Raw genomic sequence first — 25,885 nt, 5'->3', positions numbered from 1 at the left:
AAAACAAAACAAAACAAAACAAAACAAAACAAAACAAAACAAAAAAAAAAAAAAAACAAAACTATAAAAAAAGTATCAAAACAACAACAATACCAATAATAGTGCAAAGTTAAAAAAAAATAAAATAAAAAAAAAACTTTTTTTTTAGATTTCTCTATTTATTGTTAGTTTTTTGATACGATTCAGTATTTTTTTCCAATTTTCTTTTCACCTAAATAATACAAAACAAAAAATAAAACCCAATCCTCATCAATTTTAAGGTAGGATTGGGTTGTTTCAAATCAAATTTATAAATTTAAATATTTGAAGCAGTCCCACTGTTTTTCTTATTTTTTTTTAATCACAAATAAAATAAGAAAAAGAAAAAAAAAAAAAAACAATTTATTAATTTTATAATAATATTTTAAATTATTTTATCCCTACATATTTTATTTAATATTAAATAAAAAAAATAAAAAAAATCAATCAAAAAAAAAAAAAAAAATCAAAAAAAAATCAAAAAGTATGTTTTATTATAATATTTTAAAATTTTAAAATTTTAAAATTGTTTTCTATTTACTGTTAAATTTGGCAAATTGATAGATTTACCAGTTTTTATTTTTGAAATTTTAAAATAATGCAGATTCACTTCCTAACTTAATATTTTTTTTTTTTTTATTTTTTCGTAACTGACTAACAATAGATTTCCTAATTAGTAACTCCATAGCATAAAAAAAAAAAAAAAAAAAATTTAAAAAAAAAAAAAAATTAAAAGTTTTTTTAAAAAAAAAAAAAAACCTTTTTCCAAAATTCCAAATTTTAATTTTTTAAAGTAGCAATTTTTTTTTTTTTAAAAAAAAAAAAACAATTATATATCACAACACATAGTCATACATACACATAATAAAATGCAAGTCCATCCTCCAATTTCATTAGGTAATAAGCCATCAATTCATTCTTTATTATTATCATCGCAAGATCAAATTAAAAATCCATATAAAGATGAATTGTTTTCAGGCGGTTGGAGTTTTCCTTCAAATAATAATTCACAATCATTTTCCCACCACCAACACCACCACCATAATATAAATAATAATAATAATAATAACAATAGTAACAATAGTAATAGTACCTCACGTAATTATAATGAATCATTTAAAAAATTTAAATTCTCACATCATGACCAAAATAATAGTAGTGATGAAAGTGATAATGGAGAATATTACGAACCAAGACAATATCAAAAACAACAAATATTAACTAATGTTGTAAGTGGAAATAATAGTAGTAGTATGATGGCTAAATTATTAAATAATCAAAGTTTACCAACTTTTAAACAATTTCAATTGCAAATTGATAAACCATCAATTCAACCGCAACAGCAGCAGCATCATCACCATCCACCCTCATCATCTTCATCACCATTACATGCATCGTCACCATCATCAGCATCCTCCTCACCATCTTATTCAATTCCATCTGTAACACTTCAAGAGACTTCCATTGATTTTAGATCACCAATTGATCAACCACAATCACCTTCCTATCCATCGTCTCCATTGGCTGAAGGTATTAAAAGTAAACAAATTCAACAATGGATTCAAGAGTTACATCAAATTAAAAAGAGAGAATATATCCTTTTAGAAAATTTGAAATATTATTCATCATCTTCAAATTCTTCTTCAAATTCTTCTTCTTCATCATCATCCTCTTCCTCTTCATCTGATGAATCCGATGAGGATTATGAATCATCTTATCAACCATCTTTATCATTATCACAACCACAACCACCATCACCAAAACAACAACAACAACAACAACAACAACAACAACAACAACAACAACAACAACAACAACAACAACAACAACAACAACAACAACAACAACAACAACAACAACAACAACAACAACAACAACAACCAAAACAACAACAACCACCATCACCAAAACAACCATCGTCACCAATTCAACAACAATATCAACAACAACATCAACAACAACATCAACCACAACAATTACAACAACAACAACAAACTAATCAAATGTTTATTCAACAACAACCATCAGATTCAATTGTTTGTAATCGTTATATTCATCCAGCCATTGTTGTTTTGGTTGACCAAGAGGTAATTAGTCAAACCTCTGGTTATTTAATTGTAAATGCTTCATTGGTTCAACACAATTCAAAGAATGTAAACACTAACAACAGCAAAAACCAATTACTCCAAGGTGTTAAAAGTGTTCTCGTTGAAAAGAATGGTGTTGTTATTTTCAACAAGTTGAAGCCAAGTGAACTCGCCGCCAAACTTCCTGGTCAATTATTCAGCATTTGTTTTACTCTTTCTGATATCTCATCAGTTGATAAACAAAGTCATGTCATTTCTCAAGTCACTACCTCACCATTTTACATTGTTTCTAAACCAAACAAAAGAAAGAGTAAGTTTTTTTTTTTGTTTTTTTTTTTCCTCTTTGATTTTTTAATATTAACACATTTTTTTTTTTTTTAAAATTTATTATTATTATTTTTAGGTGACGAAATTGATTCATCAGATGAACCATCATCACCATTGACTCAAAAAGTTTGTTCACCACCATCATCACCATCTCTTATGGTTTCTCCATCCAACAGTGCCAACAAGATTGAAGATAATTCAGTTATTTCAACTGATTTAAATTATATAGATATCACTGATCTATTAATTTTACCACAAAAAGAAGCTGCTTCAAAATTGGGTATCTCTGAGTCAATGTTGTGTAAAAGATTCAAAGAATGCACTAGAAGAAAATGGCCTTATAGATATGTAAGTTGTTTTTTTTTTTTTTTTTAAAAAATAATACAAAATTCAAATGAATTCTTTATTAATTTTTTTTTTTTTTTTCTCTCCTGTTTCCATAGTTAAGAAAGATTGATAAATTTATCAAATTACTATCACTTCAAAATATCAATGAGATTCCAAAAGAAGAAAAGGAGAAGTTAGAAAGATTCATCCAAGAAAGAGAAGAATGTCTCCGTCCAGTCAAAATCAGAATCACTGGTTGCTTAGAAAAGGACGACTCTGAACATTTCGTTAACAATGTTAATAGATTTTCAATGGGTTCATCAACTTCTTCATCAATTCCATCACCATCACCACAAACCATCGCCATCACACCATCAAAATCCCAAATTCAAAACATCATTAACAACGGTGAAATAATTCCATCATTCACTACAACAACCAACCAACCACAACAACAACAATTCAATCCAAGAGAAAACCACCAATCTAATTTATTTGATAATTTTACCACTGGAGGAGAGGGTAAAGGATTAGAAAATATTTTAGAAACCTTGGAAATGCTCAAACATACTCGTCAATAGATCATCGTTCACACGGTGATGTTGACATCATGGATCAAATGTATTCTTTCTGCTTTGTAATATCCCAATCAGAGCCAGTAGAAGATGTTTACTAGTATCCTTTTAGAGTATAATTGGGAAAAACCTTTCAAAACACCCCCTACAGTCTAGAATATCTTGATTGTAATCTCTCCTATCCAAGCTTTGCGTAGACGTTGATTCTAATGGAAAGAACAGGTTAATGGATAATCGATTTTTCTGCTTTCTGCCATATAAGTTTAAGCTCTTCAAAGTAATAATTATACATATACGTATATACTAGTATAATTACCAATTTTATATTTTATATTTTTGTGTTTTTTCAATTTTATATTTGTTTTGTTCTCTCACCCTCACATTTATTATGTTGGAATTAATTTGGTTTTTCAAAAAAAAAAAAAAAAAAAAAAAAAAAAAGTTCAAGTATAAAACAATACCAACACACTTTTTATTATACTTATATCCACACACAAACTTTTTGTTTTAATTTTTCAATTTAAAAAATCAATCAATTTCATCATCATTATTTGTCACATTTTTATTTGAATTCTATTTGATTATAGATTCGGTTTTTGCTTTGTTTGCTCAATTCCACATCACTATTACACACACTCACACACAATGTTATCATTTGTTTCATTAAAATAATTTTATTGATCCTTCGCCATTCAACAATTTCCACCAAAAGAAAAAAAAAAAAAAAGAAACAATATCTTAAAAGAAGCTTTCAATAATTAATGATAATAATAATAATAATAATAATAATAATAATAATAATAATAATAATAATAATAATAATAATAATAATAATAATAATAATAATAATAACAACTTGTGTGTTCAAAAATTGCAACAAACCCCAACCAACTCATAATTCAACCACACGCCATGAATATAGAATATCTATACGTCATCCATTTGGTAAAACCTCTGTTGATTTTGTTATAACGAGACTACAACCAGCGGTTTTATTTGGTCGCCACAGAATTCCACGAAAACTCAACTTTTATTAGACTCTATCCTTTGAAGGTTTTCAAAAGAAAAAAAAAAAAAGAAATCACTTACAACTTGAATTAGTATTAAGTGCTCTATCCAAAAGTACCATATCAATGTCCATTCATCTAGATGAGAATTGTCAATAATTCAATTCAACTAGAAGACATTTATTCTTGCTTAGTATTGCCTTACCGCATTAACATATCCCCAAGATGAATTTAGTACTTTAAATTTAGAACACTACCCCATCACCATCATCACCACCATCATCACCACCATCATCATCCACTTATTAATTCAAGGATTTCAAGTTTATTTTTCCGATTAGAAAATTTTCTCTTTCAAACTATTTTAATAATTCTTAGTGTTATTAAAATAGATTTGAAATGATCTTGTGTACAAGAAAAAAGATATTGACCCTAATAATTAGTCGAGTCGAATGGAAATCTATGCTTCCATTGTAGTATTTTGCCATCTTTTATAAGAAAGATCCCAATCTAATTGCATCAAATAACCAAGCCCCAACACACGTAAACAAACTCTTACTGTGATCTATAACTCGATATTATTCAATAAAAAAAAAAAAAAAAAAAAAAAAAATAATAATAATAATAAAAAGAGCTTTAATGTGCTCAATTAAAAAAAAAACTTATTGTTTAAACTAAATATCTTTATCTGTTTATAAATTTATTTTATACTCTTTTTCTAACAAACTCAAAGATGATAATAAATAAATAAAAAAATTTTTTTTTTAAATTTTATATATTTGTTTTAAAATTTTAAAACAAATATATAAAACTTAAAAAAAATTGAGCGTTTTTTTTTTTTTTTTTAATTGGGTAAATTTTTTTATTTTTTTTAAAACGCACAATATCTTTATCTGTTAATTTATCTATTTATATCAATTTTATTCTATACTCTTTTTTCTAAAAATAATTTAAAAGGTTGTGGCTTAATTGTGATTGAATAAACTTCTTTTTCATTTAATTTTTTTTGTCCATTTGATTTTAGTTTGTAGTTTAATACCACAGTAGCGATTGAAAGTAAAGATTCTTGTTCTGCCATTGCAGGTGACAAACATTGTCTTTTTCCTACACCAAATGGGATTGAAATTTTATCTAAATCATTAAAATATTTATTTACAGAATTTTCATTTCCATTTTTATTAACTTTTTTATTTTTAATATATTCAACCCATCTCTCTGGTTTAAATTTATTTGGTTCGCTTATATATTTTTCATCATTTCCCATTCCAAATATATTTTGAATTATTGTTGCCTTTTTAAAAAAAAAAAAAAAAAAAAAAAAAAATTAATAAATAAAATTAATAAATAAAATAAATAAATAATGGAAATTGAAAATTAACTTACACCCTTTGGAATAAAAATATCATCTTTAATATATGTATCACACTTTGCGACACGAGGTAATGATAATGGTGTGACAGGACGAATTCTTAATGATTCTCTAAAGCATCCATATAAATAAGGCATTTTTGAAATATGTTCATATTTTAAAACCTTGCAATCTTTTCCAACAACTTCAATAATTTCATTATATAATTTTTCTTGAATTTCTGGATAATTTATACAAAATAAAACAAACCATTGTAATAAGTTTGCAACAGTATCTATATTAAATAATAATAATAAATAAAAAACTAATTAATTAATTTATGTATAATTGGATAATTTAAAATATTGTTATTATTATTATTATTATTATTATTATTATTATTATTATTATTATTATTATTATTATTATTATTATTATTATTATTATTATTATATTACCAGTTCCTGCAACCACTATATCTATACAAATTTGCAATAAAATATCAATATCATTTGATTGGAGATCACTAATGAATGAATCTAAAATATTTCTTGGATTTGAAGGATCATATGATTCTAATTGTTTTAAATAAATTGAATGAATGAAAGATTTAATTTTATCTAAATGGAATTTAAAATTATTTAAATCTTTTTTAAAGAAGAATTTTAAATATGGAAAGCTATATTGTGGACTATTTGTCGAAAGCATTTTAAAAATTTCATTAATTGAATAAATTACATTTTGTGTTGAATTTTCACATTCATCAATATCCATTGAAACAAGCATATTTAAAATTATATTTAATGAATACTCACTAAATCCAACATATGAATCAAACTATAATTTAAATTTTATTATTATAAATAAATATTATTTATTTATATATATAATAATAAATACTTACTGGTAATTTATTTATTGAATGATATTCCATTGTTTCAATTAATTTATTTAATTTTTTTTCAACAACAGATGTTACTTTTGATGATAATAATTTTGTTTTTGTAAAGTGACTTGAAGCCATTGATCTATTAAATTTCCAATTTGGATTATCACCAAAATTGAGTGACCTATAATTACTTGAAAACATTTTATGTGTAATATTTTTTGGACGATTAATAAAATTATCATGTTGTTTAACCCAAATTTCATTTACAATCTCTGGATCTGAAACAACCTTTTTTAAAAAATATTTAAAATTAATAAATTATTATTATTTTTAATTATTATAATAATTTTTACCATTGAAAATGATTCACCAAGCCAAATTTTATAAATTCCACCATATTTTTTTGATAATTTTGTTAATGCTCTGTTTGGATTATCATTAATTAAATAAATACCACCAATAATTGGCAAAGACCATGGACCATTAACATCTTTTTTAAATAATCTTTTAAAATTTAAATTCCAATTTTTTTTTATTTTTTTAAAATTTTAATAATTAATAATAAAGAATAAATTATTTTATTTGGGTAGGGGTGAAAAAAATTTTTTTTTTTTTTTTTTTTTTTTTTTTTGGAAAAAATATTTTTTTCCAAATCCAAAAATAATGGAAAAAATATTATGCATATGATAATTAGTAAGTAATTCCTTTTTTGTTTATTAACCCTTTTAATAAAAAATTATTAGGAAAAAAAAAAAAAAAAAAAAAAAAAAACCAATTGAAAAAAAAAAAAAACCAAAAGAAAATAATAATAAAACAAAAAAAAAAAAAAATAATTATTAAAAAAAAAATAATAAAAAATAATAGAAAATAGATCTTTATTTATTCTAAATTAAGAAAATAAAGCTATCATGACCCCCTCACCCATCTCCCCTCACTGGATTTATTGTTACAGGATTAAAACAAATAAAATTAATCTAAAATGTGGGATGGATAAAAGATAAAAAAAAAAAAAATTAAGGCTAAAACTTATTTAATATGCCTATTATAACTGTGTAAGTAATAATTATTTTTAATTATTATTTTTTATTTTTTATTATTTTTTTTTATATTTTTTTACTTTTTATTTTTTTTTTCTAAAAAATAATTAACTTTTTTTTTTTTTTTTGGTTATTTTATTCCCCTTTTTTAAAATAAAAAAAAAAAAAAAATGGTTGTAGTTCATAATAAAATTTTAAAAAGAAAAAAAAAAATTAGAAAATGTGCAAATTTGCTGTGTTGAAAAAAAAAAAAAAAAAAAAAAAAAAACGTGAATTGTTTACATTGTCGTAAATTATAATTTTAAAATCTACAGTAATGTGAAATAATTATTTTTTTATTTTTTTTTTTTTTTTTATTTTTTTATTATTTGTTTAATTATTTTATTATTATTATTATTTTTAAAAATAATAATAATAATAATAAAAGTTAGATTTGATCAAATCTTGTGGTTCATCTTATTTTATTTTTTTATTTTTTTTTTCAATTTCTTTTAATTTTTTTCATTTCATTATTTTATTTTTTTTAATTTTTTTTTTAAATTTTTTTTTTTTAAAAAAGGCCTGCTTAGATTTGAATCGAATGACAACATTTAAAAATATTTAAAAAATGATTTTTAACCGTTTGGAAAAAAAAACTATAAAAAAAAAAGATTTTTTTTTTTTTTTTTTTTTTTAAAACCTTTTTTTTTTTTTTTTTTTCTTTTTTTTTTTTTTTTTTATATTTTTTTTCATATCATTTGATTATATTTTGTTGTTTGTTGAAAAAAAAAAAAATTTTTTCGGTGTGAAACCAATGGGAAATCCTTTTTAATAAACCAATAATCCTCATCCCCTTTTTTTCATTTTAAAAAACAACTTTTTTTGCAGGGGGCCCCCCTTTTTTTTCCATTAAAATAATAAAAAAAAAAAAAAAAAAAAAAAAAAAAAAAAAAAAAAAAAAAAAAAATTTTATATTTTTTTAGAATCCCGAATTTAACTTAATATTAATTATAATAATAATAATAGTAATAACAGTAACAATAACAAAAATCCTTCCCCAAATAAACCTTCACAAAAATTTTTTTTTTTTTTTTTTTTTTTTTTCAATTTATTATTTATTTTCAATTAATTTTATTTATTGTACATTTACATTCCCCCCAAAAATTTTCAAAATTAGACTTTCATATTTATTCTTATAAGTAGGTATTGGAAATTTGTTTAAAAAGGACACAAGGAAAACAAATACTATTCTTTTCTTTTTTTCTTCTTTTAAAACTATATTTAAATCAATCTAGATCTCTTTATTTTTTATTTTTATTTTATTTTATTTTTTTAATTTTTTTTTTTCACCCCCAATTACATTGTGATTATTATTTTATATTTTTGGGGGTGAATTTAAAAAACTTTTTTTTTTTTTTCAAATTTATTTTTATCACACACCATTAATCAATCCACACCACTTTCACAAAAGATATTATATTTTAAAACAAATTAAATTGAAAAAAAGGAAAAAAAAAAAAAAAAAAAAAAAAATAATAATAATAAAAGGTAACCGGACACCTCCTTCCTTTTTTTTTTTTATTTTTATTTTTTAATTTTTTGTTAATCATCAGTATTAAAGTGTATGTCTTTTTTTTTTTAAAAACTATTTTTAATTTTAAAAAAAAAAAAAAAAAAAAAAAAAAAAAAAAAAAAAAATTTAAATAAAACAAATTACACTTTTTTTATTTTATGTTTATTTAATTATAATAATAATAACAATAATAGTAATAATAATAGTAATTAAATTAATTGATAACTTACAATTTATTGTTTGTCATTAATTTATTACTAAATAATTTTTTTTTTTTTTTTGTTTAGAAAAAAAAAAAAAAAAAAATCTCCTTTCTACACACTTTTTTATTTGGATTGTTAATTTATTCATTCTAAACACACACACACAATTTGTAAAATTATATATTAATTTATTCCTCCTTTTTTAATATTATTATTGTTGTTTTTTTTTGTTTTTTTTTTATTTTAGAAATATTTATTTTATATTTTAATAATAAAAACCAATATAATATAATATAATATAATTTTATTATATAAATATAATATATTAATATATAAATATTTATTTAAACTTATAGGTTATTTATTTATTTATTTTATTTATTTATTTTATTTATTTATTTATAATTAATAATTAATCAGAAAAAAAAAGAAGAAAAAGAAGAAAAAATGTCAGGTTTATTGGATGATGATGAAATCATTCAAGTTTCACCAGATTCTATTATAACATCATCAATTGGTAGTGCATCATTAAATTATAGTGTAAATGGTGCAGATGATAATAAATCAATTCCACCAAGCTCACCACAACAAAATTTATTAGAGAATGATACATTATCACCACCACCACCACTACCAACACAAACAATAAATACATCATCATCACCACCTCCACCAACAATTATAACAACAACAACAACAACAACAACTACAACTGCAATGTCACCAGTTGCAACAACTACTACATCATCACCAACAATATCAGCCTCACCAACATATATAACATCACCAAGTGGTACTAGATTATCAGGTGGTAATACATTTAATGCACAACAATTGAAATCATTATTATTGGCAAGCAATATACCAATTCCGCCAGTACCAACATCACCAACATCAACACCACCAAATTTACAAACTAATAATAACAACAAACAAGATAAAGATAAAGATAATGAAACCTTTGCAACATTAATTAATGAAGAATTACCATTAACAACAGAAGAGAAAGAAAATATTAAAGCGCAAAAAAAAGATTTAATTTCATCATTACCAGAGGTACCATTATTTATATCACCATCACCAACACTCTCTAGAAATAATAATGGTAAAAGGAATTCTGGTGGTAATAAACCACCATTATCACCAATTAAAATTAGTAGTACAAGTGCTGCTGGTGATGTTTCACCTTCAATCTCTTTAAACAATAGTGGTAGTGGTATCTATAATAGTACTTCACCATCTGGTACAGCTTCAACTCAAACTTTAAATATTTTATCACAATTACAACAACAACAACGTAATGGTAACAACAACAACAACAATAATAATAATAATAATTATTTAAGTTCACCAACAATGCCAGCACTAAATAAACATTCAACCCATGGTAATTTTCATAATTCAGTAGCAGGTTATGGTAATAATAATAATAATAATAATAATAACAATAAACAACCACAACATCCAATGAATGGTAATCATTCACCTTCAAATGGTACCAGTGGTTCATTATCAATGTCAGGTAGTGGTATTGATAATGGTGGTAATAATAATAATAATAGTAATACTCATGGTAGCAGTAGTAATCAATCAAGTGGTGTTACATCGCCAATTATTCAATCAACATCACCACAACCACCACATTTAACAGGACTAAACTCTGATTCACAAATGCCATTATCATCATCACCAACTATGGGTTATCCAAGAGGTAATCATAATAAGAAAACATCAGCATCTGCAGTTAGCAGTCAAAATAGGTCACCATTAATGAATTCAACAGGTGTATCATCGTCATCATCAGGTGTTAAACAAGCAGGTGCCGGTGAAAAAGTTATGCAATTTTTAGGTAAAATGAGTCTTTCAAAAGAGAGAATGAGTAAATTAGTTAGTCAAAGTAAAGAACAATATAAAACACCATCATCACCATACCAGCAATCAACCTCCTCCTCTATATCAAGTGGTAGTGGTACAATTAGTGGTCACACATCACCAAACTCTTTAAACAGTGTTCAAGTTGTACCATTCGAAGGTATATTCGGTATACCATTACGTGTAATATTACGTTACCCAAACGAAAGTGGTAATCAAATACCCTCAATTTTAAATTCAATCTTTACAATCTTAGAATCAAGTAGTGCATTATCAACAAATAGATTGTTTTATGGTGATTATAATACAAGTACTAGTAATTTAGCCTCAAGTATTAGTCCAATCTCAACTGCTGCAAATACAACCATACCAACAATTAGTGTACCAACATCTCCAAATTTATCATCATCATTATCATCATCTTCTTCATCTGGTTCATCTGGTAATTCATCACCAAATATTATAAATCAACTACAACAACAACAACAACCACAGCCTACTACTACAACAACAACAAATACAAATACATCACCACATCAATATTTATCACAAAAATCAATTAAATTAGAAGTTGAAAATATTTGTAATCAATATGATCAAGGTATTGAAGTATCACTTAAAAAATGTAATGTTCATGTTGTTTCAGAAATTTTAATTGAATTTTTTAATCGTTTACCTGAACCAATTATAAGTGTTGAATTTTATGAAACTCTTTTAAATTATTATCAAACTGGTAAATATTAATATATCATCAATATATTAAACAATTTAATAATAATAATATTAATAATATATTAATAAATTTATTTTTATTTTTTTATAGAAACTTTATTACATTTAATGATTAGGAAAATGAATAATCCAAATAAATCAATTTTATGTAGATTAATGAAATATTTAAAAGATATTATGGTATATACAAATTTTAATGATGTTACATTGGAATTATTAGTTGAAAGATTTCATAAATTTATATTAAGACCAACTATTGGAACAATTGCTCAAAGTAAAGAGATTAGTGAATCACATTTAAAGACAATTAAAGATATTGTAACAATGTTTATTCAACAAGCTGATATTTTATTCCAATCACCTGAAGAACGTATGAATACAGATGATGCTCAAATTCTTTATATTGAAGAGGTATTAACATCAACACAAAAGAGTCAACATCAATCATCAGTTGGTAATTTATGGTTATTTCATAAACAAATTGTTTGGAGACCAAAGGTTAATATTGATCATGGTGAACCTGATTTAGCTATTTTATTTAGCAGTATTTTAAAAATTGTATTATATACACCACCACAATCATCATCATCATCGTCATCATCATCAATATCAAATTCGTCATCAGCATCATCATCGTCATCATCAACACCATCAATATCGTCAACATCACTATCATCATCATTAAAAGTATTACCTAATTTTACAGTTTATTGTAGTAGTGATACTAAAACAGTTATAACATTTTCATTTCAGTCACCTTCAACATGTAAATTAATATATGCATATATAAATTCAGTAACTAAATCAATATCACAATTGAATAGAATTATACCACAAAAGTTGGATATGTTTTCATTAGAGTTGGAAAGTTTACCAAACGAAATTAAACAACTTAAAGATTTACAAGAATTAAATTTGAATAGAAATAAATTTAAATTATTACCAGGTGATCTTGCAAGATTAACATCATTGAGAACCATTTGTATAGAAGAGAATAATTTAACCGAGATTTCATCAGAGATGGCAGATTTCTTGGGAACGAGATTAAGTAATCTTGAGAATGTGACATTGAGTAGTAATAGATTGGTGGTATTACCACCATTGTATACTTGGTTAAAATTGAAAACTTTAAATATTTCAAATAACTATCTCACTAAATTACCAATTGATATCTTTCAAATCCCGACATTGGAGGTGTTACGTGTTAGTAATAACGATTTGGACGATAATGGTATTCCAAAGATATGCACATCCACTAAATTAAGGTCACTGGATTTAAGAAAGAATCATTTAACCTCCATACCAGAGGGTATAATTAATTTAGTGGAATTACAAGTATTGACATTGGCAGATAATCAAATTTCTCATTTAACTTCTGATATCCAAAAATTAACATCATTGACTGAACTCAATTTAAATGGAAACCAAATCCAGTCATTACCACCCCAACTTTTATTATTAACAAATTTAAAGAAACTTTATTTAGATAATAATCAATTACAATCGATTAGTTCTGCAATTCATAGAATGCAATCACTCATTGAACTTAGATTAACAAATAATAATATCTCACGTTTACCACCTGGTATTGTAGCTTTAAAGAAATTAAATTCATTAGAATTAACTGGTAATAAACCATTAAAAGATAATATACCAGAGAAATATATTCAAAAAGGTAAAGAAGGTATTTTCTCATTCTTTTCTGAAACCATGAGAACCAACGTACCTTGTTATCGTACTAGAATCATTATGTTGGGTGATAAATCAACTGGTAAATCAAATTTAATAAAATGTTTAAAAAAATTACCAAAATCAAGTTTTTCATCTTCTTCAAGTAATTTACCATCATTAAATAATTTAAACAGTAATAATTCAAATAATTCAGGTAATAGTAAAACAAATATTTTAGATATTCAAGATTGGCAATGTCCAATTAATGTTGATGGTCCAGATGGTAAGAAAAAGAAAACTATTACAATTCATCTTTGGGAATTTGAAGGTATGCAAAATGATATTAGTCATGTTTTCTTTGTACCAAATATAATTTATACAGTTTGTTTCAATTTATCTAAATTTGGTTCAAGTAAATCAAATGAACAAAAGATAACATCTTATTTACATGGTATTAATAATTATGATAAAAAAGCAACAATCATTATCATTGGTACTCATTTGGATGAGATTTCATCCAATAGTAAGAAACAAGTTGATAAAGTATTCGATTGTTTATCTTTAAAATATAAACAATTATTTCCAACACTTAATTTGGTTTTTCATGCAGTTTCAACATTGAAATCAGATGCTGATGGAATTAGAAAACTTAGAAGAGATATTAAACAAATGATTGCAAAGAATCCAATACTAAAACAAACCTATCCTGCCTCCTTTATGTTTTTAGAGGATTATCTTAAAGAGGAATCAAATTTAATGTCACCACCATTGGTTACCAAAAAGACACTACAACAAATGGCACGTACAATGGAGTTACATAATGAACCACATTTCACTCAATTGAAATCGTTATTCAATTCATTGGGTTCAATTGCATTGTTTGAACAATTCATTCGTATGGAACCAGGTTCAACACCTCAAAAAACTGAAATGATTGCTTTGAATCCAATTTGGATAGCAAAGGCAATAGCTTCATTGGTTTGTTTTAATCCTCAAAATTTACCATTCAATGTTAGTGTTAGTGCTGAAGAAGCAAATGATGCATCACATGATTCAACAATCACTGGTATTTTACCACATAGAGTTTTACGTTATGTTTGGGGTACAAATTCAAAATATTATGTACCTGAAAGATTCTTTTCATTATTTTTATCATTATTAGAAAGTAATGATTTAGCAATTAATATTTATTCATTAGAAGTTAATAATAATAATAATAATAATAGCAATGGCAATAATGTAGGTCGTGGTAGATCAGGATCAAGATCAATGAGTATTCATGAAGCAAATCGCAGTAATTCTTATTTTGGTGTTAATTTAAATAATACAAGTAGTTTATCAAGTTTTACATCAAATCAAAAAGTTAGAAATGGTCGTTCAAGTTCATTTAATGCTCGTGTTGGTTGGGCATTGGTTTCATCATTATTAGCACCACCACCACAACTATCAATCAATGGTAATTGTTCAATTAGTTCAAATTCATCATCTTCATCATCTTCATTAAGTAATGCATTAAATTTGAATAATATTTCATCAATGATACCAATCATTGATTTACCAGGTATTTGGGAAGCTTTTCCAGAGTCACCTGAAATTCATCAATTTTCAAGAAGATTCTCATTAGATGTAATTCCAAATGGTTTATTTGGTAGATTATTAAGTAGACTAATGCAACATGCTCATCTTTATAAATGTTGGAAGGATTTAGCAATTTTAGTACCAGAGATAGCATCAATGTCAACAACATCATCATCATCATCATCATCAACAGCAAACTCAACAACAACAACATCAGCAACAACTCTCCAATCATTAGCATCAGGATCTTCCAACAACACATTACAACAACAATTCCGTGAAGAACGTATTTTAGTAAATGTTGATCATGATAGTAATACAATTGAAATTACAATAAGATTTATTAGACCATCAACCTTATCAAGTCAAGTTTATAGTATTTTCGAATCTTTAGTTTCAAAATGGTATAAAGTATCATTTAAAACTTTTATACCATGTAGTCATTGTATTGAAAAGAAAATCGTTACACCTCATTTATTTAAATTGGAAGAATGTGAAGCACAAATATTTAAAGGTGAATTAGGTATTTATTGTCAATATAAACCAAATAACAATAATAGTTCAAATGATACAAGTTCACCAATTGCTTCATCTAGATCAAATCCAAAGATTTCAAGAAAAGATTCTAAAAACCTAATTCAATCAAATAATAATGATAATAATAATAGTTTATCTAAAAAAGATTTGAAAGAATTAGCAAAACAAAATAAAGAAAAAGAAAAAGAAAAAGAAAAAGATAAAGATAAAGAAAAAGAAAAAGAAAGAAAAGTTGAAATTTATAGAGATGATTCATTTTTGGTACCAATTCGATCACTATTATTAGATCAATTTTCAATTTGTCATTTTATTAAAGAAATTGATTATAGAGAGATTGAAGTTTTACCAGATCATTCTAATCAAAATGAAAATGGTACATCAACACAATCAATGATGGGAATGTATGGTAAACAGTTTGTAAATATTAAAGTATTCAATGCTCCATTGTTGGGCGCAGATTTCCAAAATAATTGTGCTCGTATTCTATCAAGTTTTAGACATGAAGCATTGTCATTATATAATTTCCGTCATTCAAATGTTTTATCGATAATTGGTATTTCAATGAACCCAATCGCAATCATAACAGAGAATCCGACATTCGGTAGTAAAGGTAGCACAACCCTATCAGAGTATATTCAAGACAGACAAAAGCATCCTGAAATTCCATGGAATATTAAATTAAAGATTGCATTGGATATAGCTCGTGCAATGGATAAATTAAATTCACATTCTCCACCTTTCCTATTAACAAATTTAACAAGTTCTGGTATAATTTTAGAGAAATCAAATGACCATCAGTCAAGTGGCAATGGTCTTGAAATTGAACCATTTGTAAATGCAAAAATTATAGATTTTTCACAATCATCATTTTTACCGTCACTATTTCCAACTAGTACAACACCAAAATCATATCATTCACCAGAAGTATTACAAAAATTAAATTATCATGAAAATAGTGATGTCTATTCATTTGGTATTATTTTATATGAATTGTTAACTAGATCAATAGCATTCCAAGATCATGATAGATTCTCAAATATTGTTATTAGTGGTCAACGTCCATCGATTCCATTAGATTGTTTACCATCATTTGCAGATTTAATTAAAGATTGTTGGTCAGGTGAACCATTGAATCGTCCATCACCATCTAAAATAATATCACAACTCTATACGATAAAGAAAGAGATTGAATCAAAGGAACATAGTTATAAGAGTTTAGCGTCGGATAATAACATTTACTCTGACCATCCATTACCATCTGGTGGTTCAATCATTTATCAAGATAAAATCATCCATTTCGGTGGTTGGAATAATTCATCGAAACCACATTCAAAAGTGTTTGCATTAAATCTTTCAAGCATGCTATTCGAGGATAAATTAATGGTTGTATTGAATAATAAACAGTCAACCACCTATAAAGCATTTTATACTCACATGCAATCAGAATTCAATGAAGAGAATTTAATGTTTTATGAAGCTATTAAAACTTTCAAATCTTTACCAAATCAAACACCTGACGATCGTGAAATCATTAAAATCCAATCTAAAAAGATTTATCAAGTATTCATTGGTGAGAATGCTCCAAAGGAAATTAATTTACCATTCCTCTTGAAGAAAGAATTGAAAAATAAAATCGATTTCCCTGATGGTCCATCGGTTACAGTTTTCAATGATACATTAACTTTTGTTATCTCTTCAATTGAAGATTCTTTCCATAGATTTAAATTCACAGTTCCAACTACAAATAAAAATGGTTGGGTTGAAATCGAATGTAAAGGTATTCCACCATTACCAATGGTTGGTCATAGTAGTATACTTTGGAATAATTCTTTGATTGTTATTGGTGGTTGGTTCAATAAAGCAAGATTACTCAATCAAATTCATATCCTAAATTTAGAAACTTTTGAATGGAATCAATTCGTTTGTACTGGTGATATTCCACCTTCATCAATCGCCGCTTTAAATATAACACTTCATGGTGATTACCTTTTAGCTTATTATGAAAGAACTGATTCAATTAAACAACAAATTTTTAGATTATCTCTTGATTCTTTTATTTGGTTTAGTTTAAAACTTTCTAATGTTTAAAAAAAAAAAATAAAATAAAATAAAATAAAAAAAATATAAAAAAAAAAAATATAATAATAATATGGTATTTATTTTTCTTTTTATTTATTTTTTGTTTAGAATTTAAAAATTAAAAAAATAAAATAAATAAATAATAATTTCCAATTCAACAATAAAAAAAAAACAGACTTCATATGAACAGCAATTGGGTTAAGTAAAAAATCTTTAAATTAATTAAAAGATTTTTTACTTAACCCAGACTAGCTAGCTTGTAAAAATTTTTATTTTACTAAATTTAAAAAAAAAAAAAATATAAAATAAAAAATAAAATAAAAAAAAAAAGAATTTAGGGAATACCTAATTTGACGAATAATTTTATTTATTTTTATTTTTATTTTTTAATTAAATCAAAAATACTTCCATTTTAATTTCCCTCTTTTATTAATTTTTTTTTTTTTTTTTGTTTTTTTTTTTTTTTTTTTTTTTATTTTGTTTTTTTTTCATATTTTTCGTGTTTTAATTTACTTAATCGGGGGAAGGGGGTGAAGTTTTTTTTGTTTTATTTTTTTTTATTTTTATATTTTTTTTTATTTTTTTTATTTATTTTTTTTTTTTACTTTTTGTAAATTAAACCATGAATTTTAACTTTTTTTTTTTTTTTGTTTTATTCCTTTTTCTTCTTTTAAAAATTTCTAAATATAAACAATGGTTAAACATATTATAAATAGGAATAGTAGTATCTTAAAAAATACTATTATTAGTTCTCATATCAAAAATGAAAATAATAAACTATTACTTAATAAAGGAATAGTGGATAATTGTTATTCCCCAATTGCAATATTATATGGTGGTAGTTCACAATTGGAAACAAAATTAATTAAAGAATTTAATTTAAATAATAATTTTAATAATAATAATAATAATAATATTAATAATAATAATAATAATAATAATAATAATAATAATAATAATAATAATAATAATAATAATAATAATAATAATGAAAATATTAATAATAATATTAATAATATTAATAACAATAATAAAGATGATGATAATAATAATAATGATAATAATATTAATAATAATATTAATAATAATAATAATAACAATAATAATATTAACAATAATAGTATTAACGAAGTTGATGAAATTAATAATAATAATATAAATAATGATAAAAAAAGAAAAATTGATAATATTTCATCACCAACTCTTTCTTCAGATTCAACATCAGAAATTTCAGAATCAGATATAGATTCAAGTGATTCTGAAAATTTATTTGAAAAATTTCAAAGTAATAATTTCAATAATGATGATGAAAATAATAATAATAATAAAAAGAAACAAAAATTAATTTTACCACCTAGAAAATTAACAATTAAAATTAAAATTGATGAAAAATATAAGAATGGTATACCAACCTTATATAGTAGAAATAGTGTTTTATTCGATTCAGTGAATGCAGTAATTAAAAAAGAACCAATGGCATTACATTTTATAATTTTTCAAAATATTGTAAATTCAAATAGTTTTATTGATATTTCAGATTTTAAAAGAATTCAAAAATTATTCATAAATAAATATACAACAAATAAAATTAAAAAATATGAAAGACATAATGATTTGGAGAGATTAACATACTATAATTCAAAAGAAGGTCAAGAAAGAATAAATAAAAAAATTTCAAAATATTTTAAAATCTTTAAAGAGAAATTGATCTCCTCAATTAATTCTAAAAAAACTAGAGATAATTGGTTTATTTCTCCTGAAGAAACTTATTCTAGGTAAAATATTTATTTATTTAATTTTTATTTCATTTTATTTTATTAATAATATATTAACATTTTTTTTTTTTTTTTTTTTTTTTATTATTAATAAAATAGTATCGAAAAACAAATTCAATGGTTAAGGATGGTAAAACATGTTGGTGGTGGTATAAAATCTTATTTAGATTCTTCAAAGAGAAAAGAATTAAAAAGTAATATTGAAGATGATTCTACAAATTTAATATCATTATCAAATAATTCGAATGTACCAGGTGATGCAATTACTTTATATAATATTTGTCATTATTTAATTTCCAGACCAAAAGCAAATCAAAATGCTTTGAAACCACCTGAAAAAAGAAAAACAAAAAACAAAAATTTTAAACAAGCTGATCCAAAACATACTTTACAATTCATAGTTGAATGAAAAGTTTTAAAAAAAAAAAAAAAAGTAAAATAAAATTTTTTCCAGGTTTTTGATCCAAAATCCACTTTTGGTAATCAAAAGTAAAATATAAAGAAAAATAAAAAAATAAAAAAAAAATAAAAAAAATAAAAAATCATTTTTTTTTTTTTTTTTTTTTTTTTGGTAACAAGAAAATAATTTTTTATTTTTTATTTTTTAATTTAATTTTTTTTTTTAAATTTTTCATTTTTTTAAAAATATACCAACCCCACACACAACAAATATTAAAAAAAAAAGAAATTATAATTTTGAATAGGTTTATTTGAATAGGTGATAAAGTAAAAATAATAATATTAATAAAATGGAAGGATTATATCAATGGTCAATGTCATGGTACACATGGATTGCATCTTTCTTTTATCCAAGACAACTACAAAATCAAATTGAACAACAAGATGGACAAGAAGAACAACAACAACAACCACAACATTCTATAACTATAAATAATAATAATAATAATAATAATAATAGCAATAGCAATAGCAATAATAATAGTAATAATCCAACAACTTCACAACAAAGACCAACTCAACAACAGCAGCAACCACAATCTCCAACACAACAACAACAATCATTAAATTCATTTAAAAATATAGATCAAAAACCAACAATAAGTTTAAAAGATTATAAAAAAAAGATTAAAGATTATTTAAATGAAGAAGGTGAAATTGATGAAGATTTAATATATAGTCATATAATTCATAATCTATCATTAGAGGAATCAGATACATTAGAGAAACAATTCAAAGAAATGCAAAGTATTCTATCAAAAGTTGATAATGAAAAAATTAAATTCTCAATTGTAAACACTATCATTGAACATTTTAAAAATGTTTATTCAATTCAATCAAAAGAGAATTTAATCAGTTTTTACGCAGTTTTAATTAGTTTTACTAGCGTTAATGAAAATGATCAAAAGGAATCAGAGAATTTTAAAAAAGAGATCTCAATGGTAATCAAAGATTTACCACCATCGGTTTTAGGTGATATTGCAAATAGAAATTCAAGTAGAGTATTGGTTGATTTACATGAAGACGTATTGGAAAGTTGTCGTTTAGATAAATCTCAAATGAACGTTCATACATCTTTAATCTCTGGTATCTCCTCTGTGCTCTTTGATTTCATTAATAATCATAAACAGTTACCTTCTTCTTCACCTTCTTCAACAATCATTAAAAATGAATTGATAGCTGCTCTCCTTCAAAATTTATCACCAACCTTTAGAACAAAATTATTATTTCAACATTTTATTATCTATAAATTAATTCAATCACCACCTGAATCAAGACAATCAATAATTGATTATTTATTTAGTTATAAACCACAGGTTATACTTTCAATTAATAATAATAATAATAACACTACAACGACTACAACTACCACTACCACTACTACAACTTCACCTTAAAATGAATAAATAATTAATTTTTTTTTTTTTCTTTGTGTAAAACATTTATTTAAAATTAAATTAAAGGGTTTTTTTAATTTAAAATTTTGTTATTTGATTTAAAATGGATTTGAAAAAGTTTCATAATACACCTAAAAAAAAAAAAAATAAAAAATAAAACTATGAGATATTATTTGTGAAACTTTGATTTTAAATTATTTTTTTTAACTCAATTTAATACAAATAAATAATAAAAAAAAAAAATTTAATCAAAAAAAAAAAATCAAAAAATCAAAAAATAAATAAAACAAAAAATATTAATGTGATACAATTCATATAACAAAATAATTTTAAAATTAATAATTACCTATTATTATCTGTATTTTTTAAAAAAGAGTAGGTAATAAATAAAAAACTAAACAATATGGATAATATTATTTAGTAGATATGCCATCTAAAACTTATATTTGAAAAAAGAAATTCAACAACAATAGAATAAACTAATATAAAAATAAAAGATATATAATAATAAAAAAGTTTATTTGACTTATTAAATTTAATGTTGTTTAAATAAGTTTAATGATCTTGGTCTGATAACTTGATTAATTGGGACTGGATTTCCACATTCTACCGGTAATTCATAATTAATTGGATTTGAGCTTGGATTATAGTTGAAATAGTTTACCAATGTAACTCCTGTACTAGCTGGAGAAACCATGGTAAGAATTGAAGCTGTTAATGCACATTGGGATTTGTCAACAATAATACTTTGAATAGTAGTATTTTGTAATAAATTTGATTTTAAATGATAAACTTCACATGGGGTTGCACCGATTTGATTTTCAGAGACATAATCTAATTCGAAATTTGCTGAAATTTCATAATCCATTTCTGATGAATAACAATTATAAACACCATCATTATCAACTATATAGTAATATTCAGTTTTCTATAATAATTTATATATAAATTTTAAATTAAATATAAAAAAATAAAAAGATTTTATTAGTATTAATAAAATTTTTTTTTTTTTTTTTTTTTTTTTTTTTTTTTTTTTTTTTTTTTTTTTTTTGATTAAATTATTTGAGAGATACATTACATTTGATGAAAATGCCCAAAAACTTCCAAAGATATTTTCAGTATTTCCATCTAATTTCATAAAGTAATTTGCAAATAATCTTTGGTTTTCAAAATCAACATCGATTTGGTTTTCTTCAATGTATGATGAAATTGCACCATCACCATTTGGATATAATGAATTATAACCAACGCCAAGTATATTAGTTCTGAATCCATTGATTCCAGTTGAACCAGATGGGAAACAAATATCATAGTCCAATACTTTTTTATTAGAGTTTTTGTTTAAAGAAAAGGCATTACAATTATTATATACGATTGATAAAATTAAAATTAAAGAAATTAAAAATTTCATTTTTATTATTATTTTTTTTTTATTACTTTGTTCTAAATAAAAAATAGTTTTTATATTTATACATTTTTATTATTAATATTTTTTTTTTTTTTTTTTTTTTTTTTTGATATCTTAAATTTTTAATATACACATACCTCAGAAATCAAAATTTTAGGATAAAAACTATAAAAATTAAAAACTATTTTTAAGTTAAAAAAAAAAAAAATTCCCACCCGCAATTTTAATTTCGTACCAGGTATTGATTTGTTTGATAATCAAATTATCTTTTTGGCAATTTAATTTTTTTTAATCTCTTCAATTTTTAAATAGAAATTAGCTCAGAAAAATGGATTTTTAAGTCAATAATTTTAATGCACAAAAAAAATTAAAAAAAAAAATGATTAAAAGAATCTTTTCCATACCAAATTCTAATAAAAAATTTAAAAAAAAAAAAAATAGTAATATAATTTATTTATTTATTTATTTTTAAATTTTTCAATCATTTAATCATCATCATTTGTTGATTTCATAAGTTTAAGGAAACCTTCTTGACTAAGTTCAACACAACCCATTTGTTTCATTCTCTTTTTACCTTCTTTTTGTTTATCCAATAACTTTCTACGACGAGTAATATCACCACCATAACATTTTGCAGTTACATCTTTTCTCATGGCAGAGATAGTTTCACGAGCTTGAACATCACTACCGACCATAGCTTGAATATTAACTTGAAACATTTGACGATCGATAACTTTTCTTAAACGTTTAACCAAAGAACGAGAATATCTTTGAGCATTTGATTTATGTACGATTGCTGATAGGGAATCGACTTCCTCACCATTTAATAGTACTCTAACTTTTGCAACATCAGATTCTTGATAACCATTGTCTTCATAATCCAAAGAAGCATAACCTGAGCTAATTCTTTTGAGATTGTCATAGAAATCGGTAACGATTTCACCCAAAGGGAAATTGAATGTGATTCTGGTACGATTACCTTCCAATGTTTCTTGATTGGTTAAAATACCTCTACTATCCATACAAAGTTTAACGACAGCACCAAAATATTCAGTTGGTAATGTAACATGACCAGTTACCATTGGTTCAAAAGTTTTTGATAAATGTTCAGCAGAAGGGTACCCAGCAGGGTTTGAAATCAATATCTCCTTACCATCGGTTAATAAACATCTATATGGTACGGTTGGTGGTGTTGCAATAACCACTTGACCATACTCTTGCTCTAGACGTTGTAAAACCACATCCATATGAAGTAAGCCAAGGAAACCACATCTAAAACCCATACCCAATGCAACTGAAGTTTCATTGGTCATTGATATACTCGAGTCGGTTAACATTAACTTTTCAAATGATTCTCTCAACTGAGTGTAATCCAAAGAATCCACTGGATAAATACCAGCAAACACCATTTGTTTGGCAGGTTGAAAACCTGGTAATGGTTCCACAGGGAAGTCTTTCATGTAGAAAGTATCACCAACTCTTGCCTCTTTACTAGTTTTCATACCTGGTGTTATATAACCTACTTGACCTGTGAATAGTGAAGGAGCTGGTCTTTGTTCAGGATGCATAATACCAACATCGAATACTTCATAGGTTTGTTTATTACCAGCTGATACTATCGAATCACCCTTTTTCACTTTACCATCCACAACTTTAATTAAACAAATCACTCCTCTGAATCTATCGAACCATGAATCGAATAACAATGCTTTGAAGGGTACTTTGGGTGATTTAGTTGGTTCTTGAGGTGGTGGGATACGATCGATTACCGCTGGAAGGATATCAGTGATACCAACACCAGTTTTAGCCGATACCAACACTGCATCATCTGGATGAAATCCAAAAGCATCTTTCAATTCTTGTTTCACTCTTTCTACATCGGCAGTTGGTAAATCTATTTTATTTATAACTGGAATAACTTCTAACCCTGAATCCAAGGCTAAATAATAGTTTGCCATTGTTTGAGCTTGCACGCCTTGAACTGCATCAACCACCAATAGCGCGCCTTGACATGCCATTAAACTTCTACTAACTTCATAGGAAAAATCAACATGACCTGGTGTATCGATAAGATTCAATAGATAATCTTTGCCATCTTCTTTATTACGATATTTCATTGTACATGTTTGAGCCTTCACTGTTATACCTCTCTCTTTTTCGACTTGTAATTTATCAAGATATTGTTCTCTTCTTTCTTCACTCTTTTCTTTTTGAACCAAACTATCTTCACCACTACCATATATACTCTTTGGTAATGTACCTGTCAATGATAATAACTTTGTACTTAATGTTGTTTTACCATGATCAATATGCGCTATAATTGAAAAATTTCTAATTCTATCTGTTGTATAACCTGATAAATCTAACTTTTCATCTGATGTTATTGTTGTTGATTTTGAACAAAATGATCTAATTGATAAGGTAGGACTATTATTAATATATGATAATCTTGTTGTTGTTGTTGTTGTTCTCCTTAATAATAGTCCTGATGTTATATTTTTATTTACACCACCGTTTCCTCTATTTAACAATCTAGAAAACATTTATTTTATTAAGTTATTACACAAATATTTAAATAAAAAAAAATAAAAACATTCTTTCGTATAAAAAAAAAAAAAAAGTGAAAAAAAAAAAGTGAAAAAAAAAAAAAAAAAAAAAAATGCTGGGCAGAACTTTTTTTTTTTTCCACTTTTTTTTTTCCTTATTTCTCTTTACTCCAAAACTAATAAATTAATTATATTATAAAAATATTATTATTATTATTATTATTATTATTATTATTATTATTATTATTATTATTAAAAAAAAAATCAACTACATATGATTTTATGATTATTTCCTGTTTTTTTTTTTTTTTTTTTTTTTTTTTTTTTAAATATTTTAAATTTATTTTTGATATTTATTTTTATTATTACTTTAATTGAAGATGCACAGTTGTATTTCTATGACTTTTTACTCTAGAAATACGAATACATTTTGGGCATGAATCTTTTGAATAACATTTCTT

At 24.1% G+C, this 25,885-nt stretch overlaps 8 protein-coding genes across 8 annotated transcripts in view; 4 read left to right on the top strand and 4 right to left on the bottom strand.

Moving 5' to 3' along the window:
• Nucleotides 1-887: 887 nt before the first annotated feature.
• DDB_G0291700 (hypothetical protein) lies at nt 888-3,340 on the top strand (the record flags this gene model as incomplete). Its single annotated transcript, XM_630003.1, has 3 exons — nt 888-2,415; nt 2,509-2,780; nt 2,876-3,340. The coding sequence occupies 3 exons, from the start codon at nt 888-890 to the stop codon at nt 3,338-3,340; spliced, it is 2,265 nt and encodes a 754-aa protein (XP_630005.1).
• Nucleotides 3,341-5,266: 1,926 nt separating this feature from the next.
• On the bottom strand, nt 5,267-9,414 carry CYP520B1 (cytochrome P450 family protein; the record flags this gene model as incomplete). The annotated part of the gene is made up of 6 exons (XM_630002.1): nt 5,267-5,632; nt 5,725-5,984; nt 6,148-6,526; nt 6,594-6,866; nt 6,932-7,082; nt 9,398-9,414. The coding sequence occupies 6 exons, from the start codon at nt 9,412-9,414 to the stop codon at nt 5,267-5,269; spliced, it is 1,446 nt and encodes a 481-aa protein (XP_630004.1).
• Nucleotides 9,415-9,817: 403 nt separating this feature from the next.
• roco10 (Kelch repeat-containing protein) lies at nt 9,818-17,848 on the top strand (the record flags this gene model as incomplete). Its single annotated transcript, XM_630001.1, has 2 exons — nt 9,818-11,975; nt 12,066-17,848. The coding sequence occupies 2 exons, from the start codon at nt 9,818-9,820 to the stop codon at nt 17,846-17,848; spliced, it is 7,941 nt and encodes a 2,646-aa protein (XP_630003.1).
• Nucleotides 17,849-18,532: 684 nt separating this feature from the next.
• Nucleotides 18,533-20,023, top strand: DDB_G0291712 (hypothetical protein; the record flags this gene model as incomplete). Its single annotated transcript, XM_630000.1, has 2 exons — nt 18,533-19,614; nt 19,714-20,023. The coding sequence occupies 2 exons, from the start codon at nt 18,533-18,535 to the stop codon at nt 20,021-20,023; spliced, it is 1,392 nt and encodes a 463-aa protein (XP_630002.1).
• A 340-nt stretch (nt 20,024-20,363) lies between these two features.
• DDB_G0291704 (hypothetical protein) lies at nt 20,364-21,470 on the top strand (the record flags this gene model as incomplete). The annotated part of the gene is made up of 1 exon (XM_629999.1): nt 20,364-21,470. One exon carries the CDS (start codon nt 20,364-20,366, stop codon nt 21,468-21,470), a length of 1,107 nt encoding a protein of 368 aa, XP_630001.1.
• Nucleotides 21,471-22,005: 535 nt separating this feature from the next.
• On the bottom strand, nt 22,006-22,881 carry DDB_G0291706 (hypothetical protein; the record flags this gene model as incomplete). The annotated part of the gene is made up of 2 exons (XM_629998.1): nt 22,006-22,398; nt 22,549-22,881. The coding sequence occupies 2 exons, from the start codon at nt 22,879-22,881 to the stop codon at nt 22,006-22,008; spliced, it is 726 nt and encodes a 241-aa protein (XP_630000.1).
• A 482-nt stretch (nt 22,882-23,363) lies between these two features.
• Nucleotides 23,364-25,421, bottom strand: guf1 (GTP-binding protein; the record flags this gene model as incomplete). Its single annotated transcript, XM_001733001.1, has 1 exon — nt 23,364-25,421. The coding sequence occupies one exon, from the start codon at nt 25,419-25,421 to the stop codon at nt 23,364-23,366; it is 2,058 nt and encodes a 685-aa protein (XP_001733053.1).
• A 368-nt stretch (nt 25,422-25,789) lies between these two features.
• The window catches only part of DDB_G0295483 (RUN domain-containing protein), a gene marked incomplete at both ends in the record, with an annotated part of 4,453 nt that continues 4,357 nt past the window's right edge, over nt 25,790-25,885 (bottom strand). Inside the window, one exon of the mRNA XM_001733000.1 lies at nt 25,790-25,885. This exon is cut by the window's right edge and continues 120 nt beyond it. Coding sequence (XP_001733052.1) covers nt 25,790-25,885 — 96 coding nt within the window.

Source organism: Dictyostelium discoideum (assembly GCF_000004695.1).
Source record: "Dictyostelium discoideum AX4 chromosome 6 chromosome, whole genome shotgun sequence".
NCBI classification, from domain to species: Eukaryota; Evosea; class Eumycetozoa; order Dictyosteliales; family Dictyosteliaceae; genus Dictyostelium; species Dictyostelium discoideum.
This window is presented reverse-complemented; position numbering and strand designations above follow the sequence as displayed.